At 39.4% G+C, this 19,838-nt stretch overlaps 1 protein-coding gene across 1 annotated transcript in view; it reads left to right on the forward strand.

The window, feature by feature from the left end:
* The window catches only part of ndst1b (N-deacetylase/N-sulfotransferase (heparan glucosaminyl) 1b), a 68,582-nt gene that overhangs the window by 35,133 nt on the left and 13,611 nt on the right, over positions 1-19,838 (forward strand). The window contains exons 3-6 of the mRNA XM_056730980.1: positions 13,450-14,388; positions 16,554-17,027; positions 18,347-18,434; positions 19,679-19,833. Coding sequence (XP_056586958.1) covers positions 13,849-14,388; positions 16,554-17,027; positions 18,347-18,434; positions 19,679-19,833 — 1,257 coding nt within the window. The 5' untranslated portion in view covers positions 13,450-13,848. The remainder of the gene's footprint in view (positions 1-13,449; positions 14,389-16,553; positions 17,028-18,346; positions 18,435-19,678; positions 19,834-19,838) is intronic.

Here is a 19,838-nt window from a genome sequence, read left to right on the forward strand (position 1 = left end):
CTGTTGCGTGGACCCTACACAATAGCGCTGGTTCTGGTTTCTTAGCCTTGAGAAGGTTCATCCTGCAGTTGTATATAGGCTACACATTCTTCTTTCAGCCGGTGTCATATTTGTCCTCAGCGGGACACAGTTTCTCAAATTAATAGGGGCACGGTTGCGTCTGTGTATTGTTCCCTTCTGCATTTTTTCTTTTCAGATGTAGCAAGGAGGACAAAGTAACCTGATAGATGATGCATTACGTCTAAGCTTGCATACACCCTTATGACTTTAGCTTATTGCTTTTTCTGTATGTGGGATAATGGATATTTTACGAAAGTCACTTCTCTGAGATTTAGCTTTTGATTCTTGCAAATACTTTGCTCATAATCATTTTGCTTGTTTAGATACTGTGTGTGTGAGGCACATGTGGGAAATTCTTTGAAAATATCAACGTTAAGATTTACCAAAAAATTTCACAATACTGATAGGGCAGATATAAGTATTTGGTGGTTTAAATATCCATTTGAAGTTTTTCTTAAAGTTATTGAAGCTTGGTTTTCGATAGTCAGATAAGTAAATTGTTACATCCATAATGAAATTGTTACATCCATAACTGTACATATCTTTCTTAAATTGGCACATTATTTTTTTATATGAAAAGTCATCCCTTTTCTATTTGTTGGGTGTTACTGCTTCTGGTTTGTACATTTTAATTCATAGAAATCCTATGTCCTTAGTATGTTGTCTTTCAAAAATGTGCATCCTGACACAAATGTGTATAAATTATATCATTAGTTTCATTTTTGGGTGAACCTTCACTTTAATGGATGGTTCAGTGGAGTGTATTTTTCACCCAAATTTTACTGTTAAAAATAAATTTGTAAACGGCAACGTTATGCATCATCCCCATATCCCACAAAGCAGTTTCATGTCATCTGAATTTGGGTGTTGGTTCCCTTACCTCATACATTTTTCCTCTTTTAAAGTAGAAAACTTGTGCTTGGACTGATATTTTTCTGGACTGATCTGGATCAGGGGTTTAGTAAAACATCATCAAATTATTCAATATATCAGAAATAAATACACTCTCTGTGAATTTATATTTCAAATTTTGACTCAAAATTTCACATCCAATTGCCCATGTGGTTTAATGTCTCATTGTCTTTAAAGGTGCATTCATTAATCTTTTTCACGAAAAAAAAAAACTTAAATGCACATAAATAGCACTTTTGAAAGATTAAGGCCACATCCACACTAAGCCAGAGCTTTCCCTACCTTTCTTTTTTTCCTTTTTCAAGGCGTCGTCTCAAGTAATATCTGCGTACACAGGAAACCGCATAACCGTCTCAAAACGATGTAGAAGACATGCAAAATAAGTATGTGGCGCTGTAATTCTGCCACAGAGATGCACTAAAAATGGATAAGATTGAACTTTTCGTGCCTTCATGACCATGACATCATCCTTTCAGAAAATATACGGATCGGCTGTAACACACGGAAACACAAGGGTGGCTGTTTTCAGATTTGTCCACTATGGGACATGGTTAAAAAAATCGCAGTTTCAGACTCCCAAAACATGGGATCCGTGTGGACGAAAGGCCGATACAAAATTTTTACTTATACAGCTAAACACGTCTCCGTTTGGATTGCTTCATTGAGTGAAATGATGCATGTTCATGAGATGAAGACCAAAGTCAGTGACCTATGAAGGTTTGCTTCATTATGGGTGTTTTTCTTCTAACGCTAAATATCATGTGTGAATAAAATTGAGGATGCCCAATAATGTGCCACCACAGTATCGGTCAATATTAGCATTTTTGTATTCTGCATTTGAGAAAAAGAAGACCGTGGCCTTCTCCAAAAAGGTTTTTCCCTATACTGGAAACCTCAAGAGTCTTTTGTCCTGCCTCAGCACAACAGGAGCCTGGATAATAAGAGCAGTGTACAAACTGTCACGGGCACTCTATTGTTATTTGTCTCTCAAGAGGAGCTTTACATAGACATCTCATTGTGTTTCAGATACCGGACCGCATTACAGAACCGCACACCCTAGCTGATGGCAATCCGGTTAGACTCAATGATATTATAACCAATCTAATCACAACTAATAGGACTCACGGCTTTGACACGCTTCTCTTTTAAACAATGGGTTAAAAAAAGACATGTAAGCGCTTTGCACAGCTGTTCTGGATCAATTGAGCTTGAGCTGTTGGAGATTAGACAGACTGTAATATTCTCTTTTATGGCGATGTGGCATTGTGTCTACATTGAGTTTAATGGACAGGATAGAATATGACACTGGCCCCAGGACAGCATTAGAAACTTACAGTTGAATCTTTCTGAAGTTTCGACAGATGATTTTTTTTAGACTGCTCATTTCAAGACTAACATAAGAGATTGTAAGAGATTTGTTGGAAATACATAGAACATAAGATAACTTAATTGAATCCGCTGTTTACAAAAAACAGCATTCGCATTTAACTTCTCTCATGTGACCTGTTTCTCAGTGACACAGAATATAATTTAGGCCGTACCAAATCTAATCTTCTTGATGTGCTTAGACGGGCCAGTTTTGCACTTGTAAACACCATATTATCAAAATGTCTTTAAAAATTCAAAATCTTTTTTTATTGCCATGTTGCTTCAGTTAATAATCCGATTTAAGGTTTTGAAAAAAAAATCAGAATAACATGCATTGAAGAATAATGCTTAATGAGGTCACATACATTTATAAAAATAAATACATCAAAATAATATTTTTTAAATAATATTTTGCAACACAATCTGATGGGAACTCGTAACAATTTTACAAGGGGGCGTATTTGTATAAATTCATATTGCTTTTTCTAATAATCTTACATTTTTTGAACGATTCACTTCGTATGAATTTATACGAATTAGCCACTTTGTAAAATAGTTACGAATTCCTATGATATCAAGTTGTTTTTTTCTCCTAAATATTGCATTAGATTAGTTTAAACAGTCTAAATGAAGGTTGAACCAAATCATTTTAATGGTCATTTATTTTTTATTATATACCCTTAACGTAGTATTTTTGAGAACAAATGTATGTTCTCTTATGTTTCTTTGTTTTTATTTTGTATTTGAATTATGTTATAATTCTAGGAACATGAAGAACCGTGTCTCTGCTATAAAATGGGATAGTCGACTCTTTAAAATTGATTTAATGCAATTGACCTTCAGAATAATCTCTTCACGAACGGCTCGCAACATCCTGAAGATTCGAGTACTGTTTTCATCTGAGGCCATTTTAAGTCCAAGACTAAATTCTCTGACCAGAGATAACAAGCAGCAGGCCCCCGATATTTATTTTTTCTGACCTTTGTGGCTCCAGTGTCCTCTGTTATAAAGGTGACATTTCTCTCCCTCTCTTTTTGTTTCTACTCACTCCTACTCTTTGAGAGCTCTCGGTAGTTAAAGGTGCTAAAAATAACCCGGTTCTCTCCGTGTTGTGCAACCTAATTTAGAGGAGAAGGACTGAGGTGCTTCCAAGCATCTGGGCTCGGCGTGTAATGGCCACCCTTGTTTTTATTTGTTAGTGGTTGCACACAGCTTCCAATTATCCCCTGTAGTTTGGCCTGCGCGTACCTCCAATTACTGAAGGCTTTCTTAAAGAAGCTGACCGCGGTTTTTCTAACTCGATCCCAGCGCTCCGCTTTTAATATTACACATTGTCACATACAAGCCACAGTGTAAGCAGTTTCCTTAAGCATAGAATCCCTTTATTTTGAGAATTCAAGGCATGTGGTTGTTGTTATGAGGATGCTGCAATATTTGTAGGTGTGAAGCGTGTGGATGGGGCAGGCTGCAAGGGGTTTGACCTTCAGGTTTGAAAACAAATTTAACAGCGATTTACATTTAATCTGAATTTGAAGCAAAAAAATACTTTTATATCACAAGTTTATACACAGGGTCAGGTCCACATGGGACCCAAAGGCTAGTTAAATCAAAATATCTCCCGATGTTGCACTCTTAACCCTGCACGTTGTTGTTTAAAACGAAATCGAAGTTTGGATGGCTTTATAAGTGATGAGGTCAGGCTCGCACTGTCTTCTCCAGTCTGAGCCATTAAGTCGCACAGAGAGAAGAGATTGAGCTGACAGCTCATTGATTGATTTCCGTGCCTGGGTCAAACATGTTTCTGAAATTCCTCTTTGTCTTAGCTGCTTCAGAGGAGTATTTGGGTATCAGTAGCTGATCGGGGAAATAATGACAGAAGATATAGCTCACCGCTAGCTTTAATTTGTTGGTTCATCTCACGAGCTACCTGCAGTGAACATGATTCTTCCCTGTGCACTATATGTCTGATCGATCTTGGTAAAAAATCCATCCATCTTTATATTCCGCGCAGTGTTCTTTTTTTGCTGTTGTTTATCCCTGGATTGCCCAGACTCTGTGTAATTAGTTAATTTTGCGTGATTGTAGGCTCATTCGGTGGACACCTGCTAAATGATTGCTTTCGGATTGTTGATTATAATGGTAATTGCCGTTCACATTTTGTTTTGAATAAAAAATAAACTAGTCACAGCAGTGGCTTAAGCAACAGCTATTTGAATGATTAAAGTTTTCAAAATGGAACTATTGAATACAGAATGAAGTCCGTTGATAGATTTATATTATGTTTTAAGATGATGTTGATTTTATTTTTATTTTGTTATTTTGTTAAAGACGTTCTAGTAAAGTTCACAGTGTTTCAAAAAGAAATCCACTTATTTACACTGTTTATTGCAGAAACAGACCACTGATCTTAATACTTAGTGTGGTAAAGCCAGTTTTGTTTTTGTTCTGCTATCTGAACTTTATTCTGCTGCAGTATCTAGTTACTGACTTGTTCAACGGTTAATCGTATCCAGAATATGTTTTTGTTTACATAATATGTCGTGCACTGTGCATATTGATAAACACACACATGTACACACACACATAGATGTATATATTTAGAAAATATTCTTAATGCAATGTGGGCTGCGACACACATCTTCTTTATACAGTTTATAAAGTCAGGTGGGTCTGCGCAAACCGTGCGTCCTCTATGGCATCGTCTATCGGCCCAACCCTAATATGCACAGTGCATGTAAACATAAACTTTAATTCTGAATGCAATCAAATGTGATGAATCGTTGAACACTCTACTGTCTTACTATTGAAGTATTTAAATATAAATGTGTCATTCGTATCAATTATTGAATCACCTAGTTTCATCCTTAGAAATGATCTAATATTGTGTAGATCATACTGTAACACTTTGGCAGTAAAACTGTTACAATTCTATGATATAATTTATTGCTTGTCTTTGTTGAATAGTACAGAATGTAAAAAATAATCGCATATTTAGTCGCAATGTTGTTATAAAATAATGCCGATTCGATTATTTTCCTGGGTCGTTCAGCCTGCTATGCATCCTAATTTAAAATGACTATGTCCCATATCTTAGTATTTTGAAAGGAGTATAACAAGGGGCGATTCACATTTCGTGTCTTTTGCGTGTGCAAGTTTGTTACTTTAATTGTAGACACGCATCAGCCGTACGCAAATAGGGAGCAGGTTTTTTTAAACCAACGGCTACATTAGTCGACAATTCATTGCAGGAGGAAGCAGTTTATTAAAGAGTACATAACTAGGGATTTTAAAGGTTCTATTTTGGTTTATGGAGTGTCCAACAACAAAATATTATATCGTAATAATAGGCAGTTATTCTTATCTTTCTTCTTGACTGACTCTCAAACGATTCGTTCCACAATTCATCTGTCTAACCCCCTTCTTTCCGCTAGCCTAGTCTGATGTGATTGGTCAGATGGTCTATTCTGCTATGATTGGTCTTCCGCGAATGAAGCTAACAAGCTACATTGTTTTCGGGGAGAAGAGTTATTTTCACGGGCAGTCCTAACAAAACGTATGCGGGGACTAGATGTTGTGTCGTAAACCTGTGGTGGTTCGCGATTCGGACTAGGGACGACTCCTTTGTGTAATTCAGAGTCGACTCCCTTTTTTCCAAGTCGATAACTTTGTTATTCATTCACCTTCGGATTTACAACTTCCCAGACTGCTTGCGTTTAAACACGGCAACATTACAAACTGCATGAAATGTCATTTTTATGATCTCAAGTTAAGTCCTCTTTAACGCTACAGTGAATAACAAAACAAGTAAGATTTCACTTAATAAAACACACAACATTTTTTTTTGTATTTGTTAACAATGCTTAGTTCTGTTACGCCTTACATACTTTAAGGGTAAAGTTTAAGTATGCAAAATGGATACAGTCTTAAGTCTGCTTTTATTCTCAATGGGTTTATTTTTGGAATGACACCTAATGGATGAACAACAAATTAAAGAACCCTGATTTCCCCAAAGAGCTTTTACCTAATAATGGAAATATAGATTTTTCAATTATTGATTGACCTTACATTTAATTTATTTATGAGCTTGTTTATTTATCTCTTAGAGTTTTCACTGTTATCACCTTAACAGTCCTCGGCCCCGCACGCTTCAACCTCATTTTCCGGAGACATGTCTCCCCCCCCATAATCCCATGTCCCCTGCGGTAAAGACTGTCAATTGGGTCCATGATTTCATGTCTTCAGTTTCCAGTTACTAGGGGTCAGTGCTGTTCCAGTGAAACAGGAGATTAGGCAGAGTGATTAGGACGGACAGTAGATCAGCAGGACGATAGATGCACGGATACGGCTGAACACTGTCCATGTTTTGCGTGGGGTGGAACCTTTCTGGCAGGCCGGCCAGTCCTCAGGCTTGGCACAGGCAGATGATCGGAGGCACGCTGTGTGCAGGCCGGCTGGAGTGTTTACCGGTACAGTTGTATGGAAAGCAGTGTTGTGTGCAGACTGTTGGTGTGAGAATACACAGGATGGAGCTCGGCATACACGCCGTCTGGCCTGGCAAGGGCATTTGCAGTCTTATGCCGGAGACTGAGTGCCCTTGAGATTGCAACCGCCAGCATGGAAGATTGATTTGCTGCTCTCTGCTACTTCCACCGTGCCTTCATACATAATACTGACTTCAAGTGTCCTCTTCATTTCCGCAACCGAAAAAAGCAAAGCACACCTGTTCATCTAAAAAATGTCAGATCTCTCAAGGTTTCTCGAGCTGTTGATAACTGTACTTAAAGCACTGACGCTTTCTCTCAGCCATCCAGCTTTTATATTTTTTGAGTTTAGTCCTTTTGTACTCATTGGGTAATGGCCTCTTTTAAATTGATTTCCTGGAAGAGTGGATCTGCGAGGCAGAGTCCCTTTTGCTGTCGGCAACAAAGTTTCAGGTTGCAAGGCGTCCACTCAGTGTGCATTCGTTGACCATTTTCGTTGGCACATTTGGTCCAGCCCAGATAAACAGGATTAGGGATTTAGGATTACACTTCCCCGACCTTCTCCAGATTTTGCTGCGTCTAGGCCCTTTGGGAATCTAATGCTGTTTGTCAGTTCAGCGTTTGAAGCCCTGGGGAGTTTACCAACCGTTTGTTCCATTAGTGTCTTTACCCTTTGAACCAAACATTCTGCTCAAGAGAGATGACTTTATCTAGCTCTTGTTTGCGCTTATCTTATCAGACTGGGTTTATCTCTTGTTCTGTTTCTTCAATTGTATTTCTGACTCTCCCCTCTATCACTCTTTCAAATGGGTTTACGGTACTGTTTTAGCCTGTAGAAATGTGCAAAGATTTGTGCTTCAGAAAATGTTTTTTATTTATAGCTTATTGCATAGAAAATCGTGAAAAGGTCAAAGGTGAACTTTTGGCAATGAATGTACATCTTAAATGGCGAGGGGGAGAAAATTAGAAGAGAATTTTCATGTTTGGGTAAAGTGTTCCTTTAATTTCAAAGCTGAAAACACAGTCAATTGAAGGCTTTTCTTTTCAAAATTATTTTCGCTTCAAACTTTCTCGCTTACCCATCTTTGCCTTTAAAAGAATAAATATTGCTTTGCACTCTTTCTTAAAGGGATACTTCACATAAAAAGAAAAATTCAGTCATCATTTACTCACCTTTGAGTTGTTTCAAATCTATATACAATTTTTTGCTCCGATGAACAAAGAGAAAGATTGTTTGGAAGAATGCTTATAGCCAAACAGGTCTTGGCCCTGTTGACTCCCATAGTATGAAAAATTACATTTTTTTTATTCTCTTGAACACGAAAGAAGACATTTTGAAGAATGTAGGACAGAAAACAGTTTTGGGGCACTTTTGACTACCATTGTATTTTTTGCTACCATGGTAGTCAACGTGGGGCAAACTCTGTTCATCAGAACAAATACATTTTTATAGATTTGAAAAAGCTGGAAAGTGAGTAAATGATGACAGAATTTTCATTTTTGGGTGAAGTATCCCTTTAATAGAACATTGCTGACCCTGAAAGTAATTGGCCTTCTGTATTAATGAAGCCAAAGCAAGAAACCAAAACTCATTAAAGATTCAGTAGACTTTAAGAAGGGACCGTTACAAATGTCATTTGGCCGTGAATTTTACTGTGTTCATAAAAAGTTTTGTGGTTTAGACTTCCAGCCATAGTGGAAATAATAATTTACTGCCTTTTTCAAAGTCTGCCTGTTGTGTCTGCCTTGCTGTATTTTAAACACTCTTGGATCTTTGGCCAGGTCGTCTGCGGGTCACGTCCCTTTTTGATAGCTGTGAATTTTGTCTGAGCAGGGGTTGTTTTTGCTCCATGTTGAGCCACTACTACAACAAAGCAGACAGATGCAGAGCAGGTGCTTTGTTTACCAAATTAAAATCTGAATACTGCGAAAACTACCACCACGTTCCAAACCATGAGAAAAGTTTTGAATAACCTCGGTCTCTTTTGTCTAACAGACGCAATCGTCCTCGGGTCAACAACATTTTGAATGTTATTCATCTACTAAATTTGAGTTCATTTCAATGACCTGCAGCTGGTGATTCGTCTCTTTTACAAATTAGACGATTGAGCTCGTCCCCCCGGGTAATTTTTTCTCCATTTTATTTTCTGCACAGCTCTATAAAGAAACATCATAAATTAACAGAATGCCTTATATTTCCTTCCAGCACCAGCTGAGCATGATGACAAGTACATGTTTTTTATTCATTCTTGTGCAAAAACATTTCACTGATTGCCATGGGCTCCGGACTGTTCTTGTTTGAGTTTGTAACAGAACGGGTGGTCTGACACAGCATTAGTTTCAGTCTAAAGACTGGCATTCATGAGCAGGACCGGACCCCACCACCGTCATCATCATGTGCAATGAACAATGTCTAATATTGTGAACGTTCAATGGCACTGTACTGGTTTGGGTCTGCGAGTCGAGCCGTCCAGGATGAGCAGCCAACCATTGTCCTGCAGTCCTGGCACGTAGATGCGCCACACTTGCTCCAGGAAGTGTCCGATCTGTCTGAGAGACAGTGTTTGGATGTGTTCAAGCGTGCTGTCCTTTTTATCGTTTCATTCGTCTAGCAGCCAATCGGTACACAGCAAGATCTCCAGTATTAAAGAAGGTCAAATTAACTCTCACAGTGTACAGTGTATATAATCCACACTCTGACTGCTAATTTGAGATTTTTTTGACCCTGGCGATTTAACTGTGTACTTAACACTTAGTTTTGCTAAAAACAAGATGTCTTAAAGGGGGAAATTATATAGAAGTTCAGATTTTATAATAGACTGAGTAGTTGATAACCATTCCATACCTTTGACACTGAAATATTCAAATAGTGTTTTTTCTCTCTAGACCTGTAAAACTGTTTTGTTTGGAGTCTATCAGTTCCGGAGATGTAGACGCTGTTATTCTGGTTTGTTTTTCCAGTCTCTTGGTTTTATTTCACGCGTAACAGGAACACACAAATCTTCTATATTTCTACAGGCCGGTTGCATTTCAAGTGGAACAATGTGTCAACTTATTTTATCTTGCACTTTTAGGATCTGTTTTGAAATGTGTCTGTTGCTGTTGTCGAGCATTGTCTGGGCTCACAATTCGCTCAACAGGATTTGAGCAGTTGGGAATGAAGGAATGCTGTGCCCTTAAGATAGGGAGTGTTGTGGAAGCAATCCTGCCATCGGAAAATGGCTTTTGTGACTTGCAGGCAGGGTGCATTTTTTCACACGTCTATAGAGCTCTGAGACTGTGAAAAAAAAAACGGAAAAAAGCGAAATGAAGAAAAATCTGGGACAGAAAAAACTTGCTGGCGTGGGTGAGATGGTGACGGGTTTGTAAATGTCAAGGTCCTGAGTGTTCCATGTCTTGACACTTTTGTTTCAGCACTTTTTCTATCTCATCTTTTGCTTACCCATCAGCGTTTTGTTTATTAAGTACATTATTATTTTTTTGCCAGTCTTGAAATTATTTTGTGGCAAGCATGTCAAACATGAAGTGTGACTTGACAGGGTAGTTTGGCCAAATATAAAAAAGCATTCATAATTAAGTCGCCGTTCAAAACATGTATGATTTTGTGTTCTGCAGAACACAAAAGGAGATCTTTTTTAGGATTTTGGTAACTGAACAACGGTGCTACCCATTGTCTTTCATTGTTTTTTTTCTTCTTCCATACAATGAAGAAGTAGTTTGATTTTTTATAGCGCCTTACCACAAGCTCAAGGTCGCTTTACAATGAGCACATTCAAGCCAATCTACATTTGGTAGAATGAAAGTCAATGGGTACTGCTGTTGTTTGGTTACCAACATTCTTCAAAGTATCTTGTGTTTTGCAGAAGAAAGAAAGTGATACAGGTTTGAAATGACACAAGTGTGAGTAAATGATGACATTATTTTCATTTTTGGGCTGAACATTCATGGTTCAATGGAGTGTATTTTTTACACACATTTTTACTGTTAAAAATAAATTTGTAAATGCATCATCCCCACAAAGCAGTTTCATGTCATCTGAATCTGGGTGTTGGTTCCCTTACCTCATGTCATCTGAGTCATACTTTTGAAAGCATGCAGCAAACAATGGGTCATTTCAAGCGTCTCTAGCTGAGATTTCTGCATATTAAAGAAGCAGACTGTGAATAGGAAAGCTCTCGGGCTGTAATCTGACCCCTGACGACACGCTGACTGCGCTTCGTGTTCCTCTCCTGGGCACAATGGGAGCCCAGTGACAGGGATTGTAGTTTGGGTTTAATCTTGGGAAAAAGCAAAGGCGATGTGGAGCTACTTTGTGCAGGAACATTATTCTTTACGTCTTTTGTGGAATGCAACATGGATTTGCTTTTTTGCTTCATAAAACCCCAACGTCCCTCCACCCTCATCTACTGCCCTTCTGTAAACGCCACCGCCCCTAAAATTCCGGATGGGAATATTGGATCACAGATGAGAAAACTGGCAGCTGTCCATTGTAAATGTGACGGGACTTTTACATGTCGTATTTCCAGCAACCGTTTGAAGTGCTAAAACTCGCCTTGTGTTTAGTTTTTGTCTTTATCATCTTCATAGAGCCGTACTCATGTGTCTGTCCTTTTTTGCGGTATTTGTGCATTTTCATCCCCCAACCCCTACGAGGCTTTGATTCTTTGTTCTACTCTCCCTTTACACGTAACCCATACATAACGTTGCTCTCTGATCCCTTTGAAAATTGACCTGTATTGCATCTCAGACACGCTGGGTCTTGTCGCTTCGCTTTAGTCTTTCCTCAGATGCCCTGCGCTCCTCCCTTTAGTTAAACGCCGTGTTTGCCCATAGTGACGGCCATGTGTATTCCATGGCTTCTGTGAAAAGTGATTGTTGGATGGAAACAATAACAAAACAACCTTTAAACCGATACGTTGTCAATGACGTGGTGTTTGTTTAGGTGTCTTCCTAATGGGAATTTATTAAGGTCGGCATATGTGCAAATGACTTTCATGTCTGCCGACTTTTAGAACTTTTCTCTGTCTTTCGTCTAAAAGTTGTTTATGTAGTTTGAGATGCCTTTGCAGAATGTTTCAAAGGATAAGGTTACAACAAAGTGGCTTGTATGGGGAGGGGCGTGTTGCTTTTTTTAGCAATATGGCATCATCAACTCAACTGTGATATTACTGCACCATTCTGTCAGGCTTGAGCCTTGGTATACCACAGTATGACGTCAGCAATCAACATCACCTTCGCCTTCATTCTGCAGAAATCTCTACTTTTATTTCTAGTTTGAATTCTCCACATTCACCTGAACCACGCTTTGCACTAAACCATTCATTTAAGATAAAAAAGATTAAATGACTTTTGCCCTTTGAAGTGCATGATGGATAGTGAGGATCCGTTTGTAAAGCCCTCGCTAATCAATACAAGCCTCTACCATTATCCTGTAATCCTGGCATTGCCTTTGTAAATGCCTCTCTAGACGCTCTTGGTATTCAGCAAAAAGAATCCCAGGTTCTAGTGCTCCCACGGCATCATGTGAGTTTGGCTTTCTGCTGCAAACTTTCAGGGAAAGTAAAACATGCTCATGTGATCTGTGTGGTCCAAAAAATGCATCGCTTTTTTAAAATGATGCACTGTAGAGATTTTTTTTGTAGAGAAATTATGACTGAATTAGTGTGAGAGATATATAGCTTTAATTTGAATGGTTTGCTAAAGGGCAGTTTCATAGTTACGGATGTGACGACTTGAAATATAAACTCTCGGAGAATGTATTTATTACCTAAATATTCCTAAACCCTCGTTAGGGCTGCTGGATTATGACAAAAATCATTATCACGATTATTTTGGCCAATATTGAGATCCCGATTATTTAACACGATTACTCATAACCTTTAAGAACAACATAAGAAAACTGGAAACACTTCCCTTTTAAACTGTGAATTCAACTGAAAAAATATATATAAATGTCAAAATAGCACAGCTAAATATCGTGGAAAGGGGTGCGATTTATTTGCGGTTAGATAAAATTAATAAATATATATAATTCGGTGGATTTATACTGCAAGAAAAGAGAGGATCCATTCAAAATGGAATGCGGCACAATAATTGTTTTACATTTACCTCGTTTTTGTAACTGTTGAAAGCCAAAGTTGATGATTATGATTTATTTTCGATTATTTGCACAGCCTTTCACCATCGTTGATAGATTCTAGACATCAGAAAAATATCTATACGCAAGTTGTTGATAAAAAAAAATGGAAATAAAGAAGGGTTATGCATGAGACAAAAAGGACTTTGTAGAATTTCTAAGCACAAACCAGAAGCTGTAATACCCGACAATTGAAGAAAGGATTGCTCTTCATAGAACCATAAATAGTTATTACAATTACATTTTCATGTGCCCACTTATGATGTATATACTGTATCTGGTTATGGATGTGACATGTGAGATGACTTCCTGAAGTGACACTTAACTGGAATATCATGCTTTAAAAAAGACCTCACATGTGTATTTGAACCACCAAATATTGATGTCCAATCTATCAGTATGGCAAAAACCTTTGATAAAATCTTTTTTTTTATGGTAAGGTTGACATTGGCATGAAATAGCCCTAAATTAACTCTTTGTTTTCTCTTTTAGGTAAACCGGAGGTCTTGGCTAGAATGCTCCGGGCATGATCCTTCTACACCATCCGGTGCCGAAAAACAAGAAACCACCTTTTACAAGTCTGAAGCCTGGAATCTTCACACGAGATCAGGAGATAAGGACTCGGAGAGAGTAGAGAAGTGGTATCGAGGTGTTGGGCAGGGGGCCGCTGGTGCATGTGGGGGCAGTGCACATCCCTTCCCGGAGAGTGGAAGCCCACGTCCCCCATGCCGTCCCCTGCCCAAACTTCTCTCGCCATCTTCTGCAATGGTGACATGAGCGCAGGCATTACGGATTCCAACCCATCTTTTTCGCCCTCTTTCTGTAAAAAGCACCCAATAGACTTGACTTCTCACTTGTGAATAGAGGACCTTTTGGAGTGGTCGCGAGGCGATGATGCTGATGTTTGGACGCGTAAGGCGGCTCTTCCGTCAGCTCACGCTGCAGACCAGCCTGCTGCTGCTCTTCCTTTTCTGCATGGTCAGTGTCCTTATTTCGGCTTATTTCCTTTATGGCGTCAAACGCGAGCTTGAACCAGCCGGAGGCCTGGGGGTCCCAGAGGAAGGTATGGACGATTGGGAGGATCCCCGGGCGACTCCCTCTCCCCCGTCAGCACGGGTGCTGCCTGCAAGAACTGCTAAACCGGCGGACATGTCTCGAACTGACCCAGTGGTTCTAGTGTTTGTGGAGAGCTTATACTCACAGTTGGGCCAGGACATCGTAGCCATTTTGGAATCGGGGCGGTTTCGCTACCAAACTGAGATTGCACCTGGAAAGGGCGATATGCCCACACTAACCGACAAGAACCGGGGCCGTTTCACTCTAGTCATTTACGAGAACATCCTGAAGTATGTCAACTTGGATGCTTGGAACAGGGAGTTGCTGGATAAGTACTGTGTGGAATACGGTGTTGGCATCATCGGCTTTTTCAAGGTGAGAAATGTTCTGTTAGCTAGACCTTTTAGAGCAAATAGCATCACTAATGGGTGTTAGTTCGAGTGGGTCAGTCACCTTACACTCATTTCTCCCACTACTGACATTTAACAGTCTGATACGTCGTTAGAGGACAGAAACGTTGCCAACGGAGGGAGGTTGGGGCATTATGCTAAGTATTTCTGTAATAGCACATGAATGAGAATGTCCTTGTTAATTTTCTTGGCTCTCGTTCTGTGAGGGCGATGCTCAACGAGACCAGCAAAGTGCAATCTGTATTTGCTGATATGGCTATTACTCACGTCTGTCTGTCATTGCCAGCTTGTAACCCTCCTCTCCCAATTCTAATGTATTGTTTGCCCAACGGCAAGGCCAGGCTGACTTTTATTACTCTCACAAGCTCTAATGCAGCAGACTAATTGTTACTGGAGGTGAACTCCGTTGATGATGACTGTAAGGAACTCATTCGCCCGCAGCAGAAGGGCGAGGACATCAACACGTCTTAAAAGGAATGGCATGAAATTTGCGCTCATTAATTTTTATTGACTCGGGCTGCTCCGAGTCTCCTTCAAAGCTGGTTTTAACCCCAGGCTCTATTGTTTACACTCTATCACGAACAATTCTGCCTCCGATGTTGTTTTTTTCTTGCCCAGGATATTAACATCCCCATGTTGTTTGGTTAAAGTTTTTATTGATTTCTCACCCCGGAGCTTGTCTGATAACAGACCCTGAAGGGGTATGGTCCAGCGAACCGATCTTTCCCCCTTGAAGGGAGAAATTATGTGTCTGGTTCGCTCCGGTAATAGAGCGTGAATAATTACTTTCCCACCAAGCCTTGACTTGCACCTATGGAAGAGGAAGTCGAACGCGTTTATCTCTCAACAACTCAAGTCTGAGCTCACACACAGAAACACTGAAACGTCACAATGGCAACAGGGCTTCGTCTTGTTAGTTGTGCTTGGATGCATCAGCGAGTTTAAGCTCTGTTTGCCTTCTTATTAGTCTCCTATCCTAATCCCATATCCATAGAGGCAATGAGTAATTGGAATGAACCCTTTTGGGGGTCTAGGGTCTATTACTAAGGGTGCATTCATATTTGTAGTATGATAATATTTGTCAAAAAAGAAAATAATACATTTAGTCATGGTTCTCTTAGCGTTCAGACTGGCATTTTAACAGCGAACCTAAAGAAACAGAAGCATGCGTGTAAAATCGCAACATGATTGGACAGCTTTTATAATTTATCTACAAACCATTCTCACTATGTTCTAAGCCTAGCAAACTATCTTTTAGGACTGCACAATATAGAAGAAAAATGCGATCACTTGATATATTATATGATATGGGATACAATAATGCTTTAAATTTGTATCATCAATTAAAAGGAACAATTCACCCCCCCAAAAAAATGTATCATTTACTTACTGTCATGTCATTCCAAACCTTTCTTCTGCATAAGACAAAAGAAGATATTTTGAAGAATTTTTGTAACTAAACAACATTGCCCCCAATTGACTTTCATTTTAAGAACACAAAATCAATTTCTTAAAATATCTTCTGTCCACAGAACAGTCATTACAGAATTTTTATTTTTTTTGGGTGAACACAGAAAGATTGGATTTGGGAGACAGGGAGATGTTGGTTAAGTTACTGTCTAAACCCGCTAGAATGTGAAATTCTCCAATCCAGTGCCGTGTGTCACCACCTCAGCACCAGTTTCAGCTCATTTCAGCATGTTGCCGCTGAAAGGAACAGATGAAAATGTACATGATTCATCCGTTGTCTTCTGTGCATAATACATCTTTCCTGAGGGTTCCATCTCTACCTCCCGTTGCAGAATAATGGTGAAGTTTGGAGATGACTCGGGTGGCACCCTGTCATAATTTTAAGGCTCATCGTGTTTTTTTACACTCGATGTGCAGTTTATCACCAATTGATCCTGCGTCACATGGTCAGCTGGGCATTGAGAATAGTGGAAAGATTCAAGATGAATGGGGATGCAAACTCATGCACACACAGTACCAAGGGTAATCGAGAGTTTTCTAGTTTACTGCAGATAAGAGATTAAAGTGATACAGAAGGGAGTATATTGTGGAAAAGAAGCATTTATTGAATTCTTTTTCAATGTTTGATCTTTTCTCACTATTCATTTTTCTTCATTAAAGGCTAATGAGAACAGTTTGCAGAGCGCCCAGCTGAAGGGCTTTCCACTCTTCCTGCACTCCAATCTGGGTTTAAGGGACTGCAGCGTCAACCCAAAGTCACCACTGTTGCTCATCACTAAGGCCCGTGAGGTTGAACGGGGTCCCTTACCTGGAGACGACTGGACGGTCTTCCAGTCCAACCACACCACTTATGAGCCTGTACTGTTAGCTCGTGGACGGAGCGTGGAGGCTGCTGGAGCCCCCGGACCCCTTCACGCAGCGGTGGTCCAGGATTTGGGTCTTCACGATGGCATCCAGCGGGTGCTGTTTGGCAACAACCTCAACTTCTGGCTGCACAAACTGGTACTGGTGGACGCTGTGAGTTTCTTGACTGGCAAGCGTCTCTCACTGGCTCTGGAACGCTACATACTGGTGGATATCGATGACATCTTTGTTGGGAAAGAGGGCACGCGGATGAAGGTGTCCGACGTCAAGGTGGGCACTGTTTGAGTTGGACAACATAAACCTTTATATCTATGATGTGACCCTGTCTGTGAAAACCAAGCTTAAGTGATTTGATGTTTTCCACATAAAACCATCCGACATGATGTAATGAACATTTTATGAAAATATAACCTTGATATTTTTACTATATTCACGGAGTAAGGTCATTTAAAAAATGTAAATCATAGTGAGTTTAATGTTTGAAATCAAACTAATGTTCGTAATAGCATAATAATAAGATAATATAAGCCAGGATCATAATAATTCAATAAATTGAATTTTTATTTAAAAATTCCCAAATGCTCTGTAGGTTCAATGTATATTTGCTTTGTTAACATTTATGAAATACAAGATCTTAAGGAATTGCAAACGACGTAGTTAAAAGATATACACCCGGAACTGATTCTCTTTTATTCTTTTTTCAAATTCCCTTGTGCTCCCTTTCCTTATTTCTTTCTTTTTTTTGCATTTTTTATGCCTTGTCTACCTGTCTGATCTGCCTGTGATCCAGACTCATGCAGAGAGACCGAGAGAGAATAGAGCATTGAACCGAAAAATGTAAAAACACAGAGAAAAATACATGGAGGAAAAGCAGAAGAGGCCATGAAACAAGCATGGATATGAAGTCAATTGGCAGAGTTTAAATAAGTCTCTCAGAACACAGAGAATCTGGTGTGTTAGATCCATATTCACCAGGCTCTTCACAGCATGACAGCACTTTTCCTATCACCATTTCTCCAGCTGTCCCTTTTTCGAAACGCCAACCTCTGCTTTTCCTTTTTCCAATCTCTTCCCCTCTTCAATCCGTTTTTCTTTTTAACGCAAATATTTTTATAAGACTCGCTGTTCAAAGGGCATCCAAAGTCTTGCCGCAAGCATGAATATTTCAAATGTATTTTTTTGCGTCGTCCTTGCGAAACTCTCGTCTTCCGAACGGCCCGATGCAGATGTTCAGCCGAGGGAAGGAATAAAAGCAAACATAATCAAAGCCGCCATGTCTGTCTGCGGACCTCTGAGCGGTTAAATATGAATCAGTCTTTTGATTGAGTCACACTGGAGAGACAGGCAGTCAAAAACAAGTGCGGTAAACAAATCAAATGAGAGGCAGATGCAGAGCTAAATCTGGGAGGGGTAATGAAGCAAACAGCGGAGACATGCTTACACTGTCCCTCCGGCGCTGCTTTACTGCTGCGCTCGTGTGCGTCCGTGTGTGTCTTTTGTAGAGTTGTGTGTCATCTACAGAGTGTGCTTTATGTGTTGCTGTCTTGGAGCCTTTTATTAAGTTGCTAAACTCTTTTTTTATTACAAAGGCCCTGCTGGAGACGCAGAACGAACTCCGAACTCACGTGCCCAATTTTACCTTCAACCTGGGATTCTCTGGAAAGTTCTTTCATGCTGGTGAGTAGTTGTTGTACAATGAAAGTAATTCCACAGTTTCCTAAAACGCACATTGAGATGAGAATGAGAACTAAACTGAGTGAGGTTTCATAGGCGTGCTTCTCATGCCACAGCTGTCGCAAACAATAGAGAGCATTGTGTTGCCTTTCTAAGATACGGTGCAATGCTAAGGCAACATTACATCATGGATGATGACCCCTCTGAAAAATAAATTGAAAAACAACATTTATATAATAATAATTTGGACTTTCACTACATGGTTATCATGGTCAAAAGAATTCACAACAATGCTCTTATCGGTATATCTTTTTTTTTTTTTATAAATATAAATGCAATTAATCTGTAATTTTGTTTTCTTTGTTTGGCCAGTGAATCGCACAAAATACGAGTGTAGGGACGTATAAGTTGTTCCAAGAACATGGAGGTTTAACAAGATACTGCTGCTGAATTATTTACAGTATGATCATATGTCTAATATTAATACAATATCTATAATCACAGTTATTAATATCACAGGTATTGTCAATACCAGTATATTGTGACAACCCTAAGTAAGTGTGATCTAACACCAAATAGAGTGTTGTGTCAACCAGATACTGCCGCTGAATTATTTATCATATTATCATATTTGCAGTATACTATAACAATAATCACAGTTATTATCGTCATGCTCATTGTTAAAGGGACAGTTGACCCAAAAATGACAATTCTGCCATAAATTGTTCCAAACCTGTATAGATTTGTTTGATGGTTAAACACAGAGAAGGATATTTGATAAATGTTAGCAACTGAGATTTTTGGGGCACCATAGACTACCATAGGAGAAAAGCATTATTGTCTATTTTTTGTTCTGTTGAACACAAATGAAAGTGTGTTGACCAATTTAGGAAAACAAACAGTTCTGGTGCACCTTTGACAACCATTTTAGTGGTAGTCAATGGTGCCCCAGAAATCTCAAGTGCTGACATTTTTCCAAATATATTCATACAGATTTGGAACAAATTGAGGGGGAGTAGTTCATGACAGAATTTTCTTTTTTGGACAAACTATCCCTTTAATACTGGTTGCGACATCCCTAATAATAATTCACCCAATATTTGTGTGCACTGTTTTGTTTTTAATGCATAAGATTTGTTTGGGGATTCTCAGACCAGACGCTTACCATCATGTGAGTTAGAAAACTGCCTATAGAATGTAGGTTTTTAAGTCAAGATGTTGACGGTTTGTGCACGATTGTGTTTCAGGCACAGATGAGGAGGATCTTGGCGATGACCTGCTTCTGTCATACAGTAAAGAGTTCTGGTGGTTCCCCCACATGTGGAGTCACATGCAGCCGCACCTCTTCCACAACCAGTCTGTGTTGGCTGAACAGATGCTGCTTAACCGCAGGTTTGCAGAGGTGAG

The sequence above is a fragment of the Triplophysa dalaica genome, chromosome 19 (assembly GCF_015846415.1).
Source record: "Triplophysa dalaica isolate WHDGS20190420 chromosome 19, ASM1584641v1, whole genome shotgun sequence".
NCBI lineage: Eukaryota > Metazoa > Chordata > Actinopteri > Cypriniformes > Nemacheilidae > Triplophysa > Triplophysa dalaica.